Source organism: Triturus cristatus, chromosome 7 (assembly GCF_964204655.1).
Source record: "Triturus cristatus chromosome 7, aTriCri1.1, whole genome shotgun sequence".
Classification (NCBI taxonomy): Eukaryota; Metazoa; Chordata; class Amphibia; order Caudata; family Salamandridae; genus Triturus; species Triturus cristatus.
This window is the reverse complement of record NC_140590.1, coordinates 788,608,426-788,632,520: the sequence shown is the minus strand read 5'-3', so window position 1 is coordinate 788,632,520 and position 24,095 is coordinate 788,608,426. Positions and strand designations below refer to the sequence as shown.

Here is a 24,095-nt window from a genome sequence, read left to right as displayed (position 1 = left end):
ACCTCTGCAGCCAGCGCATGAGCAACATGCACACCTCCCACAACACAGGAGCAAGACACACCTGCATCCAGCACAGGAGCAGCAGGCAAACCTGTATCCAGCACAGGAGCAGCAGGCACACAAGCAGCCATTCCATGTGCAGCAGGTGCACCTGCATCCATTCCATGCGCAGCAGGTGCACCTGCAGGCAGCGCATGAGCAGCAACCACACTTGCACCCAGCACGTGAGCAGAAGGTGCACCTGCAGCCACCGCATGAGTAGCAGGCACACCAGCAGCCATTCCATGTGCAGCAGACACATCTGCAACCAGCGCATGAGCAGCAGGCACACCTTCAGCCAGCACAGCCACAGCCTGCACGCTGAAGCCAGTTCCTCTGTAGCCTGTGTGTCTACAGCCAGCACGGAGGAGCCGGCACAGCTTCAGCCGACAGACAGCAGTGCCTGCACGCCGCAGCCTGCACGGCCGGTGTCGCACGCTCCAGCACTCCCTGACGGATAGCTGAGAATGAAGTTATTGGGCAGAGAAGCAGCTAATGGAGAGACATTGATGAAATCATGTTTGAGGGACATTAAATGGAACTTAAAATAAAGCCGGAATGGCTTTATGGATTTTTCACTCAAACTGTTTATGAACATTTATCGTCAGTAAATTACAAAGTGGCAGAGGTGGGATCAGCTCAGACTTTTAATACTGGGCCCTTGGAAAGGAAATAAAAATGATTTGTCGCCGGCAGATGCGGCTGCGTGTGTCCGGCCTCGTGCTGTCGCGGGAGCTGGCCAGGAAGTGATGTGTAGGAGGGGAGGGGCTCCATATCTGCCCTGCTACCCACACGAGACAGCATCACCCACAATGTACCTGCTTGTGGGGAAGAAAGCTGTAAACTGAATGAATCGCGTCCTTCTTTCCTACGCTGATCTATTCTTCATCATATTAGGGTACAGATAGTGCTGGCCATTAGGCGCAGAGCTTTGGAGGGGCGCACCGAGCTGTCTGCATTAGGGCCATGCAAACAGCAGCGCCCCTCCTACATGGCTCAAGCTATTCAGTGTACAGTAATTGTAATCATTTAATATGGCTCGTGAGCTGCTTTAATACTCTCAGGCCCCTTTGTTGCCCTCCCTCATCCCTCCTATCTCGTGCTGCCACGCATCCACAAATAATCTTTGGCTGATTCGGCTGAGCTGGTGGCGGGGGAGGGGGGTGGAGGTGCTTGTTTTCAGAGGCCTGTCACTGCTGTTTTAGCTCTCAAGAGGGGTCCACTGCTCCCTCGTTTTATTCAGCAGCGAGGGCACCAGATATCTGTTCTCCCAGGGAACTTTCCGAGCGAGAGCCGGCTCTGGGTCCAGCCTAAATAACCCCACACAAGCCCAGTATTCCAGTTAAACCCCTTACTCTCATCAGTTCCCAGACACGCCTGCCTCTCTACCTCACTGCTGAGGGTCCCTTCGCCAGCTCCTACTCCAGCCCCCCCTCCCCTTCTGAGAGGCTGTACCTCACTTCTCCCTCCGTCTCTGTTTCCTACTCCAGCCCCCCCTCCCCTTCTGAGAGGCTGACCTCACTTCTCCCTCCGTCTCTGTTTCCTACTCCAGCCCCCCTCCCCTTCTGAGAGGCTGTACCTCACTTCTCCCTCCGTCTCTGTTTGAGAGTCCCTTTAGCACCTCCTATTCCAGCTGAGAGGCCCTATGTCACTTCCCATTCTAAAGACACCTCCAGCTGTGACACCTTACACCATTTCCCCCTTGATAAGGGTAATCGTTTAGTTGAGAACATCAGAGTGAAACAAAAGTCGATTTCCTTTATCACATGTAAAGCTCCCTGTTTTGCGTTTTTACTGATTTTTACACATAAATACAGACAGAAAACATTTATTTTCTTGTCTGTATTTATTTTTAAATGTGGATAAAATTAGAAATTGGGTTGCTTTTGGAGTCATTCTAAATACTGTCTGCCATGATTGCCAGGCCAATAGCTGCATGTATTGATAGGTAAGGGGTTAATAAAGAAATTAATTTTAGTAAAGAGGATTTAACAGCAGTAGATATGCACAAGGTTGATAATGAAATTGATCATATTTTCATATAAGTGCATTGATTTATCTTATGCGGATGTTCACAGCATTGAAACCTGACGGGCATTCAAGCATATTTATTAGTTAAATAAATGTGGAAATATACTAATTTCAGCTTAATTTCTCCACAAAACTCAAAATAAATATGGATAAATACAGACGGAAATGTCAAAAAAATAAATACCATAAAACCAGGAGCCCTAATCACATGCAACCATGCACTTAATGCTCCAAACAGATCCATAACCAAATCTGTCCTGCTCCTACCCAATGTAACGTGTCACTAAACAGACCAAAGGTGTACTTCAACCTTACCATCCGCTAGCGGTGCGACTCACCTCAAACCACTTAGAAACACAATGAAATGTCGTACCAACAGACCACTTTGACACCTGTCAACACAGTAAAGGATGCCTGGATCATGTAAGGAGCTTTTGGTTTTACAAATAGTGGGCATGCACTAATGTAAGGTAAGGGAAGGTAAGAGTTGGCAAACCGCTATGAACAATTTGGTATTTACTTAGGTCAAGTAAAGGTAGATTGGTTTAAAGAATGCAAATGTCCCTCTCTGTTAGCTCCTCACATTTCCAACGAATCTTTATAGAATTAGCTCCAGTTTATCAATCTGCACTTCATACTTAAACAACATCTGCTAAATTTCCCATGTGAAATCTCTAATCTGATATTAATTTGCTATACTACGCTTTTTTCTGTATAGAAATGTGTCTCAGGAATGTCCACACTTCCTTCCATGGTTTCAATAGCTTCTAAAAAGTATGCAACATCTGTTCTTTATACGGCATCTAGCCAGACCCTGACCAGGCTGGCATAGCACCCCCCTTTCGTGATCCATGCCTGCTGTTCAGCTGGATCCTCAGCTTTAATGGGTCCTCATCCTGTCTAATGTGTCAATAAAGCTTCCCCATCAGAGGAAATACACCGCATCTGGTCACGTGCTCGCTACTGCCTCCCGTCCTTGGCTACTAGGGATATTAGAGCTTCTTGACATTGACTTTCCTCGAATATGTACTTGTGTGTATTCTGGACTCCATATATCAGACGTGGCTCCTTGATCAAGGTGATTGTTTAACACTGCAATGGTGGTTAAAGTCTTCAAAGTGCTGTTGGATTTGTCTTTTCCAGTGTCATAAAGTAGTCCATCAAAAATATTTTTTATTGATTAAAACCTTGAGAAAGCATTTAATATACCTTGATGCCAAGTTGCATTCTTACACGTCTTGTCTACACCAATGGTGATATACATTGGTTGCGTCTTTTAAAAAGGCCTCAATATTTCCAAGGCACTGCAGCATACTTGTGCCTGGAATCCCCTCGAGGGTCTGACTGAAAGGCATTAACCCCGATCCTGGGGACTATATGAACCACAGAATCAGACATAAGACAGCTTGGGTTCCCTACCGACCTCGACGCCGGATACTTTGCACCTTCACTGCATCCTTAAGTGTCTAAGGTAGCCGGCCATCAGGAAAGGAAAGGGAGATTGAAGGCGGGGACCATATGCAGTATAACAAAACTAATTACCACTCATGGCCAAGAGATAATGTCCAGCCATGAGATTATGTTTGAGAACAAATAACACAATATGATAGAAAGAACAGTGGCCTTAACTGTACTAAAGGCATTCAAAGGATTTTTTTTATGATTGGGGCATTTGTTTTGCAATTTTTGTGTTGCTCAGCAGTTTGTTCAGATACTGCTTCTTAAATTTGTCTTTGATAGGCCGGATTGGGCCAGAGAATTTCAACGAAACAGGCTGTTTGCATGTTTACCCTGACTTTTTGCCACCATTTTGACTTCTAGATACTGGTGTAATGGCTCTCAAATGTCCTGAGCCCTGCTAAACAGGAGTGTGTGTGCTGTGACGCTTAAAATGCTGCATGCTTGACTGGCTTGTCCCAATTGGCATAGCCTAACTTATTTTAAGTCCCTAGTAGATGTTCCAGGGGTATCCAGGGCCTGAAAGTTAGAGTGTCCCCTAGGGCCTGCAGCACTTGTGTTGTGCCACCCGGAGGAGGAGAAAATACAACATGGCTCCCTTTCTGCCACAGCAGACTGGAAGGGCAGTTTAAAACTGATAACTCAACTTTGCCTTTTAAAGTAATATCAAAGCCCAAACCTCCCTTTTTATGTAAGTCACCCCTATGGCAGGCCTATAGAGACCCAAGGCAGGGTGCTGCGTATTTGAAAGTGGAACATGTACTTTTACATGTTCCATCAGTAAAAACAATAGATTGTTTTTTTTTTCTGTGGAAAGGCTACTAGCCTCATTGGCAAGTATAGAGTTACATGCTGGCACCCCGCCCTCCTAACTTGTGAATGGGACTACTAAGGTTGGAACTATTTGGTATCAAAAGAATCGGTGATTAAATCAGATTTAATGGTTAAATAACATTTAATGTCACTGGTGGGCAAAGTGCAACTTTGGAAGTCTCCACTTTAGCTGCCCACGGTTTCCAGTGCCCACTTACTGATGTACAGTGGCGGCTCCTCAAGGGCGTCCTGTGGGGCGGTGAGGCGAGCGGAGGAGGGTGCTGGGCGGGGGGTAGTAAACTCCGGAATTCGGTCGAACAAAGTTGAGTAAAGAAATAAATAAACAAAACAAATTACATTGTGCGCGCTGCAATGCCAAATCGGCGATGCAGTGTGCAATGTAATTCGTTTTATTTCTTCATTTCTTTACTCAACTCCATTTAGCCCAATTCCGGAGTTTACTACCCTCCACCCTGCCCCTCCCCAGCCCCGTCTCACCGCCCCACAGCACTCCCTCGAGGAACCGCCGCTGCTGATGTACACAGGGCTTTTCCTGCATACAGTTTTCTGCCCTCCTGTGGAAATATGCTAAAGATTCTCAGGAAAGGACACAATAGGGGCCTGCACGAGAGAGAGAGAGGTGTTACCTCTCTCCTGCAGGAAGCCACACGAGTGTTCGCCCAAAATTTGAGCTTTAAAGCAGAAGCCACCTTTGAAGGGCAAATGGATAACACTTGGGAGAGGGGCTGCTCTATTGTTTAGGTAGGCAGGCTGGTACTGGGGACAGGAGAGGAGAAGCCAGTTGTCAAAACATTTTTTTCTAGGAGCGTGTAGCCCCTTAATAGCCAAACCTCGGGGGTTGTGCTATGGAGCTCTGACTATCAAGAGGGGGGGGCTCACCCTCTTGGGAGTGGGCAGAATGGTGCATCCTGGGATAGCCAGATGTCACACTCCACAGGAACTGGTCACTAGGAAGGAGGAAACCCGGTAGCCCATTGGCTACCAACCACATCCTAACCTGAGGGCATTTTCTGAAGATAAATAGGACACCTCTGGCACCTAAATCTTGGATCTTGACTGTCTTGGAAGAAGGACTGAAGAAGGACTGCCTTGCTTCATCTATGGACCATCAAAGATAGGCAGCACCAATGAGAACTGCACCTGATGCATCTGGTGACTAGCCAAGAGAGACACTGTACCAGCTATATCCTGCTCAGGGAGAAGCTGTCTCCAGATCCCAACCAAGCCAAGAGAATTGCAAGGGCTAGCTACTGGCCTCCCAGTCACAACACAGGGACACAACAGCTGAAGAAGCCTGCTGGGACAACTTGGTAGCACAAAGTATTCAAGCTTCTACAACTACCACCGTGCAGCACCAAGACCTAAGACAGAGTTGTACCCGAGTTAACTGAGGCCGGCAGGGCTGTCGAAGAGTTGCTGGGAACTTCAGAAGGAAATTTATCAACCCAGAAATGATTGGCCTGTGACCGCGACAACCGGTGACTGGTAGTCCAGTGGCGATTGGACTTTGCCAGAATTTAGAGTACTTCATAGGACGTCAACCCTGTAACCAGGACCTTCTAGTGGATCTTTTTTGTTCTTGTGTCTAAATTCTTATAATAAATGATTATTTTTTTTTAATTGGTATTGGATTTTTTGAGTGCCGTTTTGATTTCTTCTTCAATTGTTTTGGTGCTGTTTAAATGCTTAGCACTTGTTCCTATGTGTAAACCTTGCTGCTCGGTGCCACGGCTACCCAGGATTGAGCTGAGGGTTTGACATATGAAACCCAAGGGTCCTAAAGAGGTTGGTAAGTGTATTACATGGTGATGTTGCTCAGCCACACCATGTAATACACTCCATTTCCTTATACTGGTACCTAGCTGTGAGATACAGAACTTGTGTTTAGCAGTACCATACAGTTGTTGAAGTCAAGACCTTTGAGAATACACATAGGTCAACACCTGGAAAAAAAGTCCATAAATTCTCAAGCAGTTGTTGAATTCTACAGTTGGCAGAGACATTGTTTCCAAGGAGTTGCTGTACTTTTGAAAAAGTATTAAAAGTTATGACAAAGTTTCCAAAGGTTTCAAAAAGTTTGAAAGAGTTCCAAAAAGATTTTGAAAAGTTCCTGCAAGTCATTGAGCAGGAGGAACATGGAGCTTGACTTGCGCAATCTGTTCACTCTCGAAAGAAAGGATCTGATGGAGTTGTACAAGGACAGAAGGATCATTGTGGGATGAAAGGCAAAAATAAAGAATCTGGTGAAGTCCCTCAAGGATTGGGAGGAAGCCAACAGAGCCCCACCAGCACTGGGAAACGATATACCTCAGGTAGTGAGGAAGAAGAGAGAGACAAGCAGATGCCCTCCACCCCTACCCCAGACAAAGAGTGCACTCTACAGCCAGCAGTGTGCGGAGCTCACATAGCAGCAGGAGATTCCTTCAAGAGGAAGTGGCGACCCTGAGGAGAGAGCCCTGGCAATGGAAGAATGGAAGCTGGCCCTTGAAGAAAGAAGAGCCACGCTGGGCATGAGGCCCAAAGGGAATAGTGACAGCAACAGAGACACTGGCGTTTCTGACCGAGATGCCCAAGTCAGATTGTCCAAAGGGATTGTCTCTAGCTTTATACTAGGGGATGACATAGATAAGAGGCTAGTCTCATGTGAGAGAGCTCTCAAAATGAGGAAGGTGGATACACAACAGTGGGAACACTACAATTGGAGTTGGTACCAATAGTTGGCAGGGATAGACTGCTTATACTTGAGGATGAGGTAGCAGAATGGTACACACAAATGAAGGCAGCACTTGTTGAGTTGTTTGTCTCATTACTGAGGAGTACAGACAGAAGCTTAGAAGAAAACACAAGGGGGCAACTCAAACCTGGGTTGACTTTGTAGATACATCAGTAAAATCATTGGATGGTTGAGTAAAAGTTAACCAGATAAAGTACCTTTAAGAATGTCTCTATAAATTGGTGAAGGAGAACACCCTTACATATTTCCCTTCAGAAAAGTTACGCCAACATCTATTAGACTCAAAGCTAATTAGCCTCAGAGGGTAAACAACGTTTATAACGAAACTTTTTGTATGCAGGGAATCACAACGCGGTCGTTACAACGACCGCATTGTGATTCTGCATACCATTACTCCGCAAGTCGGAAAAACGACTTGCGGAGGTGGGGGGGAGGTGTTGGATTTAAAATCCAACACCTTCCCTACTGTCCACACTGACTGGAGTTGGAATAGTAAATCATACTATTCCAACATCCAGCGCCCCTCCTCTGCAAGTCGTTGTTCCGAATTGCGGAGTAATGGTATGCGGAATCACAACGCAGTCGTTGTAACGACCGCATTGGGATCCCTGCGGACAAAAAGACTGCGGGATAAGGAGGCATATTCGCCTCAGAGAGCTGGGCAATATAGTAGATGTGTGGGTAAGGACAAGAATGCCCAAGAAGACTTAGAGCGGTGATCCTAAGACTGGGGGCAGGCCCAAGAAGGAAAAGGAGGGTACCCTCAAATCCCCAGAACTCTCAGGAGGGTATCAAAGCCCATAAAACCTCTAGCACAGGAGCCCGCCGGTGGATCATGTTTGTTCTAGTGTCTAAATTCTTATTAAAAACACAGTCTGTTTTTATAAATTGGTGTTAGATTTCTTGAGTGTTGTGTCGATTTATTCTTCAATTGTTTTGGTGCTGTTTACATTCTTAACACTTGTTCCTCTGTGTAAGCCTTGCTGCTCAGAGACACAGCTACCCAGGATTGAGCTGAGGGTTTGACGGACAAAACCCAAGGGGCCTAAAGGGGTTGTTAAGTGTATTACACGGTGAGGTTGCATAACCACACTGTATAATACACCCCCCTTTCCTTAGTCATCCTACAAAAATGATGCACTAAGTGAATCAACGTGGGCTAAAAAGTAAGCTAGTCCTAATGCCCCAGTCATGGAACATTTTTCACAGTCCCTTCATGATTTTGTGCTTCTTTATCTATTTGCTGAGAACTAGCTCAGAGGGATATTGGAGATTTACTGTAAAGTCTGGTGTTTGTGGACTGAATCACCATGGTCAAGAAATTCCTTCACCTGTACCTTGGGGATTGATGGGTGCACGACATGTCAAAGTGTCACGTCTACTTATTGGACTGGAATTGTTGTGAAACTCTTTAACGCCCAGATTGCTGAATTCTCTTGGTACCTCATGGACAGTGCTTCATTTTAGCTGGTGGTTACCGGTGGAGACCACCGGCACTTATTTGTGAGGATCAGAGCTCATTTTTCCGCATCAGACATTTGCTGAAAGCAAGAGAGGGAAAAACACACAAATCTGAATGCCCGAGGAAGAGAAAGATGAATAAACCATCGCAAAGAGCAAAAGCAGGAACCAGCAACAGTGAGGTAATGGGGCAGGGCGTGTCTGTAGTGGATTAAAGTGGCCTGATGCGGATTCAGAATTACACAGCCTTGGTGTTTGGCACACTGACATATAATCATGTCAGCCACGGGCTTCTGAGCAGAGCTTCAGCACCGGCACTCTTTCCTTTACAGATTAGACACTGATCATGGCCATATCAATGGTGCTAACTCTAGCCTGACTGATCCTGCCTCACCTTCAGTGGGTTCCCCGGGGAAACTGCAGCCTCAGGTTAGGTTTGGACACCAAGGGGTACAGCCTGGTGGCTACAGATGTTTGCAATCATGATTTCTAACTACTGGTCACCACAGTGCCATGATCTGGATCTGGGAGCAAAGCCCAGTGGTTGATGGACACTGCACAGCCTATCATTATCACCAGCGGAGGACTCCTATGTGCTGCTTCAGGCTCTTTCATTGTATTTGAGAGAGGATTAAGCATGTGCCCAACGCTATGTGGGACAGAGGCAAAGGGCTCCTCGGGCCAGTGTGCTCCACTTTATGTTGGTGCAGCGGAGTGAGATCCAAGAGACATCACCGGGCTGAGTCTCCTATCCTGGAGATTCATAATTGCAGCTCTGCTTGTCGCTGGGGTCCTGCAGCTCCCACGCTGTTTGTGGGGTGATCTCTGGGTGAGTCTTGTGGCCAGTGTTCAGTCTACAGGCCCGCCTCCTTGCAGCAGGCTCTTTAGACCCGGGCTCAGCTTTGGGGAGAGAGGAGCTCCAACGCTCAGAGACATCGAGCACCGGGCTACACAGGCCCTTGTGAGAAGCCACATTCCAAGGCTGGATGCAATGAATATTTACTCATTTTGATTGGAGCTGGAAGTCGTTCAAGGTCTTCACCTCAGCAGTACCCTTTGTTTCCTCTTCTATCAGCGTCTCATGAATGCATTGCTATTCCAGGTCAATTAGTGGAACCCGCCATTTTGTCAGCATTCTGGCAGCGCATCGCGTCACTGCTCGTATCCAGCCTTTGCCAGACCAGCAGCATGGCGTGTCCCAGCATAAGACTGCGGGTGAAGAGCGATACGCGTGTCCTGTGCTACCACTGGCCTGGGCTTATGAACACTTCAATGAGCTTGAAGCCATTCGCTGACCTATACATTTGTGGAGTAAATGGGTTTAAGCGACTACGGATATGTGGCTAATTCTGCACCCTGCTCTCAGAAAAACTAATGCTTCATCACTTGGACAGCAGGAATTATTCAACATAGACAGATAATCTTTGATTTTTTTTTTTTAGTCCCAATCAATAATTTCTTTATTTCGGCCTATTTCAGATCATAAAAGAACAAGTAAAAACATTGCATAGTATGCTTCATAAATAGATTACACACAATCATCATATGTAAAACATCTCCTTGAATTAAAATAAAATTTAAGAAGATTTATGATAAAGAAGTAAAACATTAATAAAAAGCCGATCAAATCTCAGACCTACGCATAAAATCAGTGCACTCAATTCAATAATGCATAACATATTTCAGTAAAGTCTAATTGTTGTAAAGAGTATAGAGCAGGCAGATAATGTCTAATATTTGTAGCGTTTAAAATGGGATGTATAAATTTTTTACGTAAAGACGAATTGATCGTGCAAAATAACATAAAGTGCGCCGCTCTCTGCGGGGATATGATGTTGCAGGGAAATTTAGGGAGAGTCTGAAACCACGATCCCTGCATAGGTAATGCACAGAGCGTGAATGGTGCTCAGTCTAAACCTTTTTAAATAAAACCTTAAATTGAGAGTTTCGTATTAGTACAAGGTCGGACTGCGGGCCCAGAGGTGGAACTAAATTAGAATGGGCAATACCCGTTTGCATTTTTTGGACCCTTTGTGCACGAACATTGACTGTAAAATCTTTATTTTTTAGCCCATTGTTGGTTTCTCCTTTATATCTATCGTTCAAGAGAAAAAGGATGCTGAGGAAAATAACAAGTGTTTACAAAAAGTACAAATATAGTTCGGCAAGTCCCAGTTTGTGGGCTGCGGGGTAATAATCATAGTTTTTATATTAAACCACTCCTGCCTGTGCTTTGAAATAATAAACCTCAACACAGCTGGATTGTATCTGGAAGAGCTATTGTGCCGGTGTCCTCTGTGCAAAAACAAGGTTATTTCAAGCGATATAAAGTGGTAATAAATGTTAGAGGGGAAGTGTATTAACTACACACACAAATAAAGACATAGAGGCACAGACTCAGACACGCACACACACACACAAACACACACACACACTCTCTCTCTCCCTCCCCCTCTCCTTACCCCTTCCCCTCCCCCTCCCCCTCTCCCTCTCTCTCCCTCCCTCTCTCTCCCTCCCTCCCTCCATGATAGTTGGATGGAGCAACTGGGTTGTGCAGATAATTAAACAATGATCCATTCATGATCACCTCACTTATCTTTCTATGAGCCTCTGACTTTGACAAAATCATTAAATCACTGGGAGCAATGCAAAGATGAATATTTTCTAATATATTTTTCTTCCAATTAGCACAGTAGTTTCACTTACTTCTTTAAAATTAAAGTTAAAAGGAGCTCATAACTTCTTTTGAAACTTAATTTACACAATTTTGTCCCAGGCAGGCTTACATCTTTATTCGGAGGAATACTGCTGGCTACTTCTATTTAGTTAACATTATTTTATATGTCCAATTTCATTTTGTATGATAAATATCAGCTGCCCAACCTTATGGAGACAGATTTAGGCATATTAGCATTTAGCCATATTCTATTGTTTGCAACTTTAAATGACTCCACATTACAATAAAACTATATAAGAAATGGAAACTACAAGTTAAAATGAATTACTTTTCAACATTTTCCCTTTAAGCTATTTTCAGAAGATTAAAGTTAAAACAGCCCACTTGAACTACTAGTAAAAGTAGGTCTCAGCATAATGCTAAATAAAGCTTCCACCGTGTATTACTAAAGATTTCTTCTGTCTCTCATTCTGGTGGTGACTCTTTCCATGGTAGCTATATTGTGCATTTCAGATGCCAGTCTTCAACTTTAGCTGTTCTTGCTGATTTCCAGGGATTGGAATTCGCCTATACTCGAATTGAAAGAGCCACAAAATGCTCATTTGAGTAATGTCTTCATTATCATCATTCAACTGATTAAACATAATTATTTACTCATCTGAACTCTCAACTAAGTTTCTCTTCACAACTCAACCATGACAGAGCATGTCATATTGACTGAGATAACCTTTTGTTATGTTCTGGAGCATCTTAGGAATTTATTAACTTTAATTCCTCTCTCCATTCACGCTCTCTATCTTGCCTTATTAGTTGGAAGGATAACATACTTGGTGCTCCAAATGCATACTTTGTCACTGGTATCGATAGCAACATGCTTTTCTCTACACCTCTTCTGAAACAATTCATGTACTAAATGTCAGCTGTCGGACAACAGCACTCAATTTGCCTTTCGTGTCATGTGCACACTTTGTGTTTCTTTAAAACTGACTATTATATCAAATGGGGGAAGAAGAGATCAAAATGTAAAGAGGTCCTATGCCTATGCTCCTCCCAGAAGTAAACTGACTACTCATCAAAGTAGGAGTAGTTCCTCGTAAGAAAAGGGATCGCCAGGTGGTGAAGCCACAAGGCTGGCCAATTATGTGGCAGGGAGACCAGAAGGTCAGATCTTAATGCCCCTTCAAACCTGGGAGCTCCTCGTCTGTGCTGCGCTGCATTGCCTGACCGGCCTGGGGGCTCCTCGTCTGTGCTGCGCTGCATTGCCTGACAGGCCTGGGAGCTCCTTGTTGGAGGTCTTTTGATCCGAATACGCCATCCTACTTTGATGGTTAGTCTTTAAAACTGACTCCAGCTCTGCACATTTGGCAATTCCTCATTGGTCTTGCGATGAAGGGCCGCCGCATGCACCACAAACTGACTCCTCCAATAATATCTGATGGCAGCGCTGTGGCTTGGAGATACAAGCATATCAGCATGAGGATGAGGCAGACAAACGCCCTTCTTTATTCTTTTTCATATATGGGTGGAAGGTAGGGACACTGTTCCAGACACTATTCCATTAGCGTAAAGGCCAGTATAACATACTGTCAATTTGTTTCAGTCATTTCACCTTACTTCTAGGATGGATACCAACCGGGATTTGGCTTCCACGTTCCTTGTGGAGTCGCTCGAGAGGGACCAGTGAAGAGACATATGAGGATTGCTCTCTGTGCTGCCCTACTAACATCTTCAGACCCTTTCATGCAGTCACCCATACACTTCTCTCCTCCCACAGCTCAGACTTTTGCATCTGTCCTGCCCCACTGAATGCCTTTATACAACTGCCTGGAGAAGGCTTTTTAAATAAGGGATGTAGTGTATTGGCCCCGCACAAACCCCTCTTTTTCCTACTATAAGTCCAGGCTTTGTAGGATTTTATCCCTAGGCCTCTGACAGCCTTAGATTGGTGGAAGGGTGTAATTGTGGGTGGGGACACCCTCTACAAATTCAATCTTCACCCATCTTTCTTTTGACTCCGGGATCAGAGACATGGCTACCTGTGACAGAGTGAGGCTATGTCTAGCTGTAAGTAATGGAAAACCAGTACCGACCCTTTGCACTCAACTTCCACTGCCATCCCTGGCACAGGAGTCGTCCTAGTAGGAAACGTATTCCGATACACCAGTGTCTGTCAGGTTCTGCTGGGGCTAAGGGTTGACTCCTCATACCACCCAAAACCACGGCTGCCATCCCTGCTCTGAGAAGCAGGGTTGTGACCCAGAAAGTTCAGGACCTCCTATAGGCTTCCTGGCAGTTGCGAAAAACACTTACCCTTGCATGGGCTTACCCGTCCAATTCTTGCCGGAATATTCGAATCCTTATATCCTGGGCACAGACATTACCTTTTAATCAAGAAAGTCAAAATCTCCCTTCAATTTCTGCATTCACAGTTTTTGTAATGAGAATATAGGTCTCTTCCCTTTTCACATAAAATCTTTAAATAACATCGATTTCAATAGAAAAATGTCTGGGAACTTTGAAGTGTATGTTTTTTCGAACACAGAGCAATTCTGGCAACAAATGTGTTTGTATTGCAAAGATTTTCTCTCCCCAAATTCAGAAATGTAACACTTATTTAATATTCAGATCTGGCTTTAAATTCAACACAACGAATATTTAATTTTTTTAGCAATGTTAACTCCAAGTAACAATGCGTTTCTCGCCACCTCCATGCCCCCTCCATCCCCATCTAATGCAATGACTTCCATATTTATGCTCATTTTGCTTGCTGTGTCCAAATAATGTAGTAGCCTAAAAAATGTATTCGAATTGACAATACTTAATATTATTGAGATCAAAATTTCTGGATTTTTTCGAACCTAGTTTGTGCTTTACAAAACTGCAAAAATAAATAAGCACATGCAACAATTAGTAGCAAGAGACCCCTGCGAGACAGATAAGCTCTCAACAAACAGCCCCTAATTATACCCTTTAAAGAGGCTCGTCTGTTGCCATTTTCCCACCCTACAATGTTTTGTTTTAATATCTCCCTGAAGGTTCCCATATTTGTTTTCCTCTAATAACTACCGATTTAGCCCCTACCCATGTGCCAACGCTAACATGTTTCTGGGAAAGTTCTAAACTCTATCTGGCTTAGACACTCTCAAATGGCTCTTCCTTTTCTCTTCAGGGAGTGACCTCACCAACTTTATTTTGGGTGACTTCCTGATTTGTGCCAGTTCAATTAGTGACGTTGCGGTGGACAACTGGGACCAGCAGATCAGGGAGCCACTGACGAATACCTAAGTGTAAGTGAAGGGGAGCCAAGCAGCCTGTAGTGACTGCCCGGCAAGTCTACTCCACTGTACCAATGTGAGACTTCTCTCTGAGCCCCACCTGTACCACAAAGCACACCCGCAGCATTAGCAATGAGCTGGGTCCGGTGCCCCGCCCCAATGTAATACAACAATTTCTGGATACACTTAGAATGCCATTTGATCTCCAGCAAGCTTGGTGCCTTGCTCCAGTAACTGGTAGTCAATTGTAGATCAGATCCTAATATTCATTGGCCGAGTTGCTCAAGCCCCTTGCCCTTGGAACCACTCACATTAGTCAGAAGATGGCAGAGCACCGTAGGGACACAGCAGTCAAATATATTTTAATGTCAAGCCTTTTTTTCTCAGATTAATACTTTTTGAAGTGTTCCTAGTAACCATAACCATAACAGCCGTCGATTCCATGATCCCTGGGACACAGGGAATTCCCTACTACTACAAGACTGTTGCCATTGAAGGTGGCTCGATCAACGTCACTCTGACTGCAAAATCATAGTCCCCAGGGGCACCATAAATGTTGACTGCCGCTGGTCAGTTTTAAGACATGTGCCTATTTACTTTAAATCCCTTCGCCGCGGCGGGAATTCCGCCACGGCGCTGGGGGGTGCGGGGGGGGCAGCGCGGTGGCGCTGTGCTCATGACGGAGCCGCTCCGTCATGAGCCACGGTTGAGCTGTGCTCATGACGGAACGGTTCCGTCATGACTCCGCCCAGTTGCGTTGTCCCCCCGCACAGGCGGGGAAACAGCGCCACGTGGGCGGAGCGGCCGCCAACGGTCGTGGCATGACGGAACCGTTCCGTCATGAGCACACGGCAACCGTGGCTCATGACGGAACGGTTCCGTCATGAGCGGGGAAGGGGTTAATCCAGAACCCCCAGACGAGAACTGAAAACCAGGGGAATTTTTTTTTTTTAAACTACCTACAGGTTTCAGTTGCCCCATAATCACTCTTGAATACCAGACCATTGGTTTGGTGCATTTTCAAGAAATTTTACTATTCACCCACAGAAATAGTCAAACCTTATGAGGCAGATTGGAATTTCTGAGAGATCAGTGTATAAGACACATCTGGCGTTCAAAAATGCATTATTTTCCTCCATTGACTTTATGACTCTCTGCAAATATTTTAGCAATTCCTCTAGACCTGGTTGTTTTCATATGACTGCAAAGATAGCCCTATATAATAATCCATACCCCCACAATGCATAGACCGTATCTGCTATTTTATTAATGTTGCACTAGTCTGTAAATACTGTTGGATGCGTATCGGTGACGAAAGCAGGCATCGTCTGAAATCTGGCATCTGCTAGTCAAACTCTTCCACTGGCTGCCTCCCTAAGCCCATCTCCTACTCTCCAGTAAAAATCGTGGGACCTCTCTCTCTCTATCTGTCTCTCCAAAGCCCATCTCCCTGACCTTCTATTAGCCTCTCTCCAGTCTTATTCCTAGAATCTCTCAATCATGCTAATATCGCCATGTGCCTATCTATGCATGTGTGTACGATCTGCTTCATGTGAAACCTGGAGTATCCCTGTTACGAGTCTTCCTCTCTCTCTGTAGAGGCACATCCTGGATCCTCTGAGCCCCTCAGCACATGGCACCCTGTCTTTGCCTCTCCATTCCTGAATCCTGGACTCTCCACTTCACACTTCCTCCTCTCCTTGACTCTCTGTGCTTCTGACCCAGGGCAGGCCCAGCCTGATTTCTGGCACTGTTCCGACCCTCTACTTTTCTATGTCCCTATCCCAGATCAGGCTAAGTCTAAATTCTGATATCTCCCAGTCACACTCCACCCACCACCACCACCACTACTACTACTGCTGCTGGCGAGTAGTAGTTTCACCTCCTTTCACTGTATTCATTGACTGATTCTATCTTCGAACCTACTATCACAATGTGAATGTACTTATTTTGTATGCTACTAGTGAGCACCAGTAACATAATACTGTAAAACATCTCTGAATTCTGAATCATTCCAACCACCAGAAAATAAAGTTTGAAATACTATGTTCGAGGCATGTTTGCTATAGATACATATGATTTGCATACTCCTGCCATCTATTGTTGGGTCCAGACAGTTGCAAGTTGTTTTTCTTCAAAGAATTCTTTCCAGTCACGAGGTAAGGTGACTCCTCCTTTCGGTGATAATGCGCATGGGCATCGACTCCATTGTTAGATTGTTTCTTTTCGCCATCGGATTCGGGAGTTTATTGCTGCGCTCCGGTTTGAAACCATTCTTTGGGTTCCCCTTGGTGCGAAATTCTCTCTACCCTTGACTGTATTGATCTTGTATGCGTTACCCTGTTCTCTGACTATCAAAACAATTGAGAAACACTCTATATTAGTTCAGAAACATCGTGGGCGGCCTTCAGGCCTAGCTGCGTCGTTCCACCCTTCCGCCCATGGAACGAACTCCATTCCAATTCTGTCCTTGGTACTCCTCCAAGTACGCTTGCACCGATCTACATCAAGTTTGTAACTTGTGTCTCTCACCGGAGCACAAGGAGGAAGACTGCGATGCCGCTAAGTCGTTATGTTGAAGAAACCTCTACGTTATTGTCGGGCTTGATGACGAGAAATGCAATGTCAAAGCATTCAACACACTCTGGACATCTGTGAAGAATCAGAGCATGAAGAGGTTGAGGCGTTGGCAGCAGAGGAAGAAGAGGCCTTCTCAGTCGCGGAGCCGGATTCTGAACTTGAGATCATTTTGGAGTCCAAAGACGTGCCTCCGAGACAGGGTGCAGTGAGTACCGAAGACCCCTTGCCCCCTAAATCCTTTTGACAAAAACATAAGGCTACAGCACCACCTCTGCCTTCTGGCTAAGGTCGGCACCGAGACAGTATTTCTGACTGCCCGCCTTTGAGCTTGGCACCAAAACAAATCGTCAAGCCTTCCGCCTTGGGATTGAGTCAGCCGAAATCAAGTTTGGAGCCGAAACCCTCTAGTTCCAAGGACAAATTTTGGATCTCTGACAGTTAAACCACTGAGTGTATACTGTCAGAACATTTCCATATGGTAAAGCTTCAACAGGTGCTTCCACTTCTACAGCAAGAAGATTTTATGTCCACACCAGACTTAAAAAACGCATACTTCCACATTCCAATCCATCCAGCTCATCGGAAATATCTCAGATTTCCAAAAGCAGGCAAACACTATCAGTCCAAAGTACTCACTTTTGGACTAACTACTGCTCTCAGAGTGTTTACCAAATGTCTAGCAGTAGTGGCAGCTCATATCAGAAGACAACAAATTCATGACTTCTCATACTTAGACGACTGACTCATCAAAGCCAACACACACCAACATTGTTAAAAACACACTCAGACCACGTTAAACCTACTGCACCAATTGTTCTTCACTGTCAACAGGCAAAAGTCTCATCTACAGCCTTTACTAATACAATCTTATCTGGGAGTGACTCTCAACACTCACACCACTCTAGCCTCTCCTAGTACAGCCAGAATTTGCATTATTCAAACACTGTCACTACAGTTTCAAGCTAATCAAACCTTGTCAGCCAAAACCTTTATGCAACTGCTAGGAATGATGGCCTCATGCATTACAATAGTGCCTCATACAAGACTACACATGCGTCCTCTACAAGAATGCTTAGCAAGTCAGTGGAATCAGTCACAGGGTCAATTAACAGATCTAGTGTTGGTAGACAGCGGCACCCATCACTCTATGCAGTGGTGGAACCCACAAAACATATCAAAAGGGTGGCCTTTCATCGACCCTGTTCCACAGATCATGCTAACAGCAGATACATCTCTCACAGGTTGGGGTGCCCATCTCCACAATTACACAATTCAGGTTCTCTGGGACAACAAGTACACATGTCTCCACATCAACTATCTAGAGCTTCTAGCAGTAGTTCTAGCACTCAAAACTTTTCAGTCTCATCTCAAGGGCAAAGTTGTCCTTTGTCCGCGCAGACAACATAAAAGCGATGTACTATATTTAAAAACAAGGGGAACACACTCTCTCCAGCTGTCACGCCTCTCTCAGGTCATCTGGAGCTGGACAATTCATCACAAAACTTTCCTTCGGTCAGAACACCTCCCAGGAGTCAATAATCAAATTGCCGATCTCTTCAGCAGGAAGAGACAGCAAATACACAAGTGGGAACTTCATCCCTAAGTTCTCCTCCCATACTTTCAAAAATGGAGATTCCCACAAATAGACCTGTTCGCCACAGTGGGCAACACAAAATGCCCAAACTTCACCTCCAGGTTGCCACACCCTCACTCCAAAGGCAATGCCCTATGGATCAATTGGTCAAAGATATTTGCCTACATTTTTCCGCCTCTCCCACTCCTTCGAAAGCTCAGGCAAACATCACTCACACTGATTTTGGTAGTTCCACATTAGCCCATCAACTATGGTACACCACACTTCTGGAACTCTCATTAGTTCCACATCAAATGCAACACCTCAATTCCAGCCTTCTCACTCAGAACAGAGGAGAAATCAGACACCCAAGTCCCAAGGAGCTCAACTTAGCGATTTGGCACCTGAAGTCATAGTTTGGATACTTAAATTTGCCACAAAACTGTATGACTACTCTGAAAGAAGCAAGAAAGCCCACTACTAGAGCTTGTTATGCAGCAAAATGGAAATGATTTGTTATTTATTGTAATAACAACAACAACATTAATCCTCTGGATGCTTCTGTTCAAAACATTGTTTGTTACCTTCTGCACCTACAGCAATAGCTTACACATCTGTAATGACAGAATAACACTGGGTAATTAATGAGCCATGCGGGTGCCAAAATATGGGGAAAGGGCTGTTATGGCGTCTGATGTCTGATAAGGTCTCCTTTGTGTAATGGTGGGGAGGGGGTACCGCTGAAGGACATACTAGTCTTATCTGCTTAATTTCCTGCCGATCACAACCTTTGTTCACACATCCAGTTCCTGCTCAGCTCTAATGTAATATGAAGGAACTAGTGCCAGAACACAGTGACGAGGACATTTGTTGCCAGGTGCATAATGGCTCTGAGACAGTGATCCAGAGAGTATACTATAGCTGCCGCTGGGCGGGCCCATGTGCCAACCTGCTCAGTTACAGGACTCTGGTCCGACCCACCTACAAGGTGTCCTACAGAACAGTGACTGTCCTAGAATGGAGGAGCTGCCACGGTTTCACGGGCGCCAACTGTGAAGAAGCCTCCAGCATTGTCGCCGTGCCCGGCAACTCCAATCCCCAAGTGCCCGGAGGCCCCTAAAATCAACGGCGGGCTCCCGCAGCATGGGAACCCTCATTCCAGCCCCAAGTGCCCTTGCGCCAGGAGGCGCCGTCACAGCCCACAGCACCCGGAGGTGCATAAAATCACCGTGGGCTCCCACAGTGCAAAAACCCTCATTCCAGCCTTCAGCATCGCCGCCGTGACCGGGGACTCCAATCCCCAAGTACCCTTGCGCCAGGAGGCGCCGTCACAGCCCACAGCTCCCAGAGGTGCATAAAATCACCGGCGGGCTCCCGCAGCGCGGGAACCCTCATTCCATCCTCCAGCTTACACATCTATTCGATTGCACCTTGCAGCAGTGGCTGTATATCTGCAAAACAGACAGCATTTATATTTGTTCAAAGTTCCTGTGATTAAAGCTTTTATGGAAGGCTTAAAAAGAGTAATACCACCCAGAATACCTCTGGCACTGGTATAGAATCTTAATGTTGTACTTACAAGACTCATGGGTCCACCCTTTGAACCATTGAACAAGAGTTTGAGCTGTTGGCATCGTAAATGATAATGCCTTTTATATTATGTGTTTACAAAACCTGCAAGCAGTACATAAACACCACTTGCAGGTTTTGTAAACACATAAATAAATGACATTGCCATTTACAATGCCAATAGCTCATATTCTCGCAAATGCGAGACCTTTGTGGCACCTGCACTTTAGCTTTCAACATTGTAAGCTGCCTCTCCAAAGGCCATCTCCCTGTCCCCAAACTGATCACGGGATCTCACTGTACTATACACTCTAGAGCCCCAGCCTGAAGTCATCGCCCTCATCCACTGCAGATCCCAGGACCTTCCACTCTCACTGCCCCTTCAAAGTCTATCTCTCCCACTCCACGACAAAGCATGGCACCTCCCTCCATCACTGTGCCCTCTAACGCCCACCCGCCCATCTCACTAGTACAAATCACGGAGCCTCCCTCTCTCGCTGCCCCTCCACCCATCTCCCTCTCTCCACTGCTGGTCACAGGTTCTCCCTCCCTCTCTCACTGCCCTCTCATGCCGCCCTCTAAAGCCCATCACCCTTGCTCCAGGACAAATCATGGACCTCCTTCTTTCTTGCTGCCCCTCCAAAGTCTATCTCCCTCGCTCCACTGTAAAGTATGGGACTTCTCTCACTGCCCCTTCTAGCTGCCTCCCTCAACCCATCTCCCTTTCTCCACTGCAGGCCAGTGGTTCTCCCTGTTCCACTGCCCACTCTAGCTGCCTCTCCAAAGCCCATCTTCTCTCCACGGTAGGTCACAGGTTCTCCATCTCTCACTGCCCTCTCACGCCGCCCTCCAAGGCCCCTTCCCATCTTTCTCTAGTACAAATCATGTGGTCTCCCTCCCTCTCTCACCACCCCATACTGCACTTCTAGCCTCTCACTTACCCCCCTTGTCTTTTGTCTTTCAGGGGCAGAAGGCGCTGTGTTCCCGAAATCCATTGAAACGCCAAATGTCAGAGCAGACCCCTTCAAGGAATTACGGTAATCTGCCTCCATCCTTGCATGCATGTTTACTGGTACGGGCCCAGATTGCGGTCGGTGAGAAACGTTTATTAAAGAGCAAGGGTGCCCCAGAATGTGCTGCTGATCCTTGCACCCAGGATCCAGAGTAAAGGGGCCAACAAATTCCTACCTATATGCAATATTACAGGGAGACAGCAAGTGTCCATTGTCTTTTTCACATCATGAGACTCATTCAGCTTCACACCATGTGTAATATCCAAGAAGTAAATAAAGTGAAAAGTGCAGACTTAAAATTATGACATAAGCATAGACTATGAGACATGGCAGCTAGAAATGTTGACACTCACCACTATGGGTGTCTTGAGTGAAAGCTGATCGAAGTACGCAAGCTAGTTCAGGACATAAAAATTTGCCATAGCAGAGAAATGACCAAGGGGGCGTGGCTAGCGGAGCCAAGATGGTGGACGTGTTTTTAGGAGGCTCCATGGATCTACCCCATTATCCTAACTTACACAATCCAACCAGTGCCCTGACCTGCCTTGCATGATCCCCTGTGAGATCCTCTGGAGCCACATTTGGCCATCACGCGGCTCACCTCCTGTGCACTGCCTTGCTGCTGCCGAGATCTACTGTGGCCTACGCCCACTTGCATGGAGGTGATCCAGTGAGCTCTGTGTGGTCGGACACTCCTGATCCGCTGCAACACTCTCACAGATGCTCCTGGCCACGCACCACTGCCCAGACCACAAGTCCATGGTGGCGCTGGGGTGGATGTGCAGCTAAGTGCTGGGGCTAGCTGGACGGGAGCAGTGAGCTGGCGATTTGGGCCCTGAAGTGGACACACACCTAACAGGCTGAAAGGAGGGTCACGATGAGTGCGGAGGTGAGAGTTGTCACTTGGGGAAACTGTTCGAATGCTGGTCGCCCGTATGCCCTATCCCTCCTCTCCCCCGCTGCCGACTGTGGTGAAGACGAGATGTCTAGTTGCTGGTTTGGGCCAGGCTTGGCCCTGGCGAGGGTGGGGTGGATATTTTCCTGCTGCACCACTGCCCTAGCTCCTCTGCCTGCTGCCTCCCACTAGAGTTGCTTAGAGCAGAGGCATGGGGGCCAGATCGAGCCCAGGCCTACGCTGACAAGTGAATCCGCACTTGCCTCCCCTGACTGCCGCTGCTGCCGAGGGCCTGTGGGCCATATCAGGTCTAGGCTGGCACTCCCATTTTGGTCCTCATAGACTACTGAAGATTAAGTAAACTTTGTTCATGATGAATAAAGAGAAGAAGGCTACCATCTAAGTGATCCCTGTGAGAAGAGCGGGACAGGGGACTACAGGGCCACCGCTGTACTGCTGCCTTCTCCTCCACTTTTTCTACCTCCTTCCCCCCGCTGTCTGTGGTGGTGGTGAGGTGCCCAGAGGTCAATCGGACCTGGGCTTAGCCGTGAGGGGTGGAGTGTACATCTCACATCGTGCCTCGGCCCCAGCACTGGCCCTGGCTCCTTTCATTGTGGCCATCCTCCCGGATTCCCATGCCCACAGAGACTGACCTGCAGCCCCTGTGCTACTGGGGCTCCTGCCACTGCACCTACAGGTGTGATTGCGTGGACAGAGCTGGGTCAGGACTGCCCCCCTACTGTGGTGACCTTTGGACTGTCTCCTCCCTGTCTACTACGGCTGCTGCGGGCTCAGGGGTAATGTCGGACCTAGGCCTGGTGGCTCAGGAAGGTGCTGAGCAGTGACCTGCGTATTTACACCCTTTGACGGGAGTGGGGTACCCCTGTTTTACATTTGGTTCCCCCTGTGGTCTCGGCAGAGGGCTTGAGTATAGTGGACTGCCAGTGCTCCATATGGGATGCTAGGGTGCCACTGCAGCTGCTGCTGGAGATGGGGGCACAGGGGTTGGTCCAGGCCCAGGCTTCTGTACCAAGCACTTGAACTTGTATGCACTGCCTCAGCTGACACCGCGGCTCTTTTAGGCATCATTGAGTGGCCGCTCCCGCTGTGGGAGTTGGGTGGCGCACGGGAGAGGAGTACCTGGATCCAAGTCAATTGTGGACAAGGTTGACACAGTGGAACACGATATTACATGGTACCGTCTTTCTGGTGCCTTTTTATATGTGTCACTGGGGCACCGATCCCTGTCCTGCCTCCCCCTTCTTCCATTATATGCTTACTATTATATTAACTTGGTGGAATATATTTTTATATTTATATTCAGGTAACAAAATATTATTGTTTCTCCATGTTTCCTCCTGGACGCACAAATTATATTCACACTCGGATTGTTCTTGTATGAAATGACTCTATACCCTACCATGTCTAAAATTGTATTGTAATTACTTTGGATTGGAGGAAATTGGAATCTGTTGTACATCTTTGTGGTCATGGGTGTCAAACACTTCTTTTATTCTTCTTATATAATAATCTTTATCATATATTTATTTGTATACGATTTTGTACTTTCCCTTATTCATTTACTATTTTCACTTTATTTATAATAATGGTTACTATGTCATGATTGCTAAATGGAATTGAATATATTTTGATTGCTCTGGTCACTTGTTTTATCTTTATTGGTCTATAAAAATGATTTGGTCTAATTTAATTTTTCTGTTTAAGGTATATTTATGTCCTACCCATGTTTCTATTGATACATCAGCCTTGAAAAAGCCCAAGGCTTACACGCTAGAAGGAGGCAAAACACGTGTTGGCTGGTTCGATCCAGTATAAGTGATTCTGACGTCTAAGAATTGCTTTACGAATATGGGATTTGGAACCAATAAATGGATTACCGAACTACACTAAATGGAATTTTCTGAATAATTTTGATTTTATTCCTCTTTGCCTTGG

General features: G+C 46.1%; 1 protein-coding gene across 4 annotated transcripts in view; it reads left to right on the top strand.

Moving 5' to 3' along the window:
* SGCD (sarcoglycan delta) overlaps positions 1–24,095 on the top strand; it is a 941,570-nt gene that overhangs the window by 789,406 nt on the left and 128,069 nt on the right. For all 4 annotated transcript variants that reach the window (XM_085617619.1, XM_085617616.1, XM_085617618.1 and 1 more), the window contains one exon: positions 21,196–21,268. In XM_085617619.1, the coding sequence (XP_085473745.1) occupies positions 21,196–21,268 (73 nt within the window). The remainder of the gene's footprint in view (positions 1–21,195; positions 21,269–24,095) is intronic.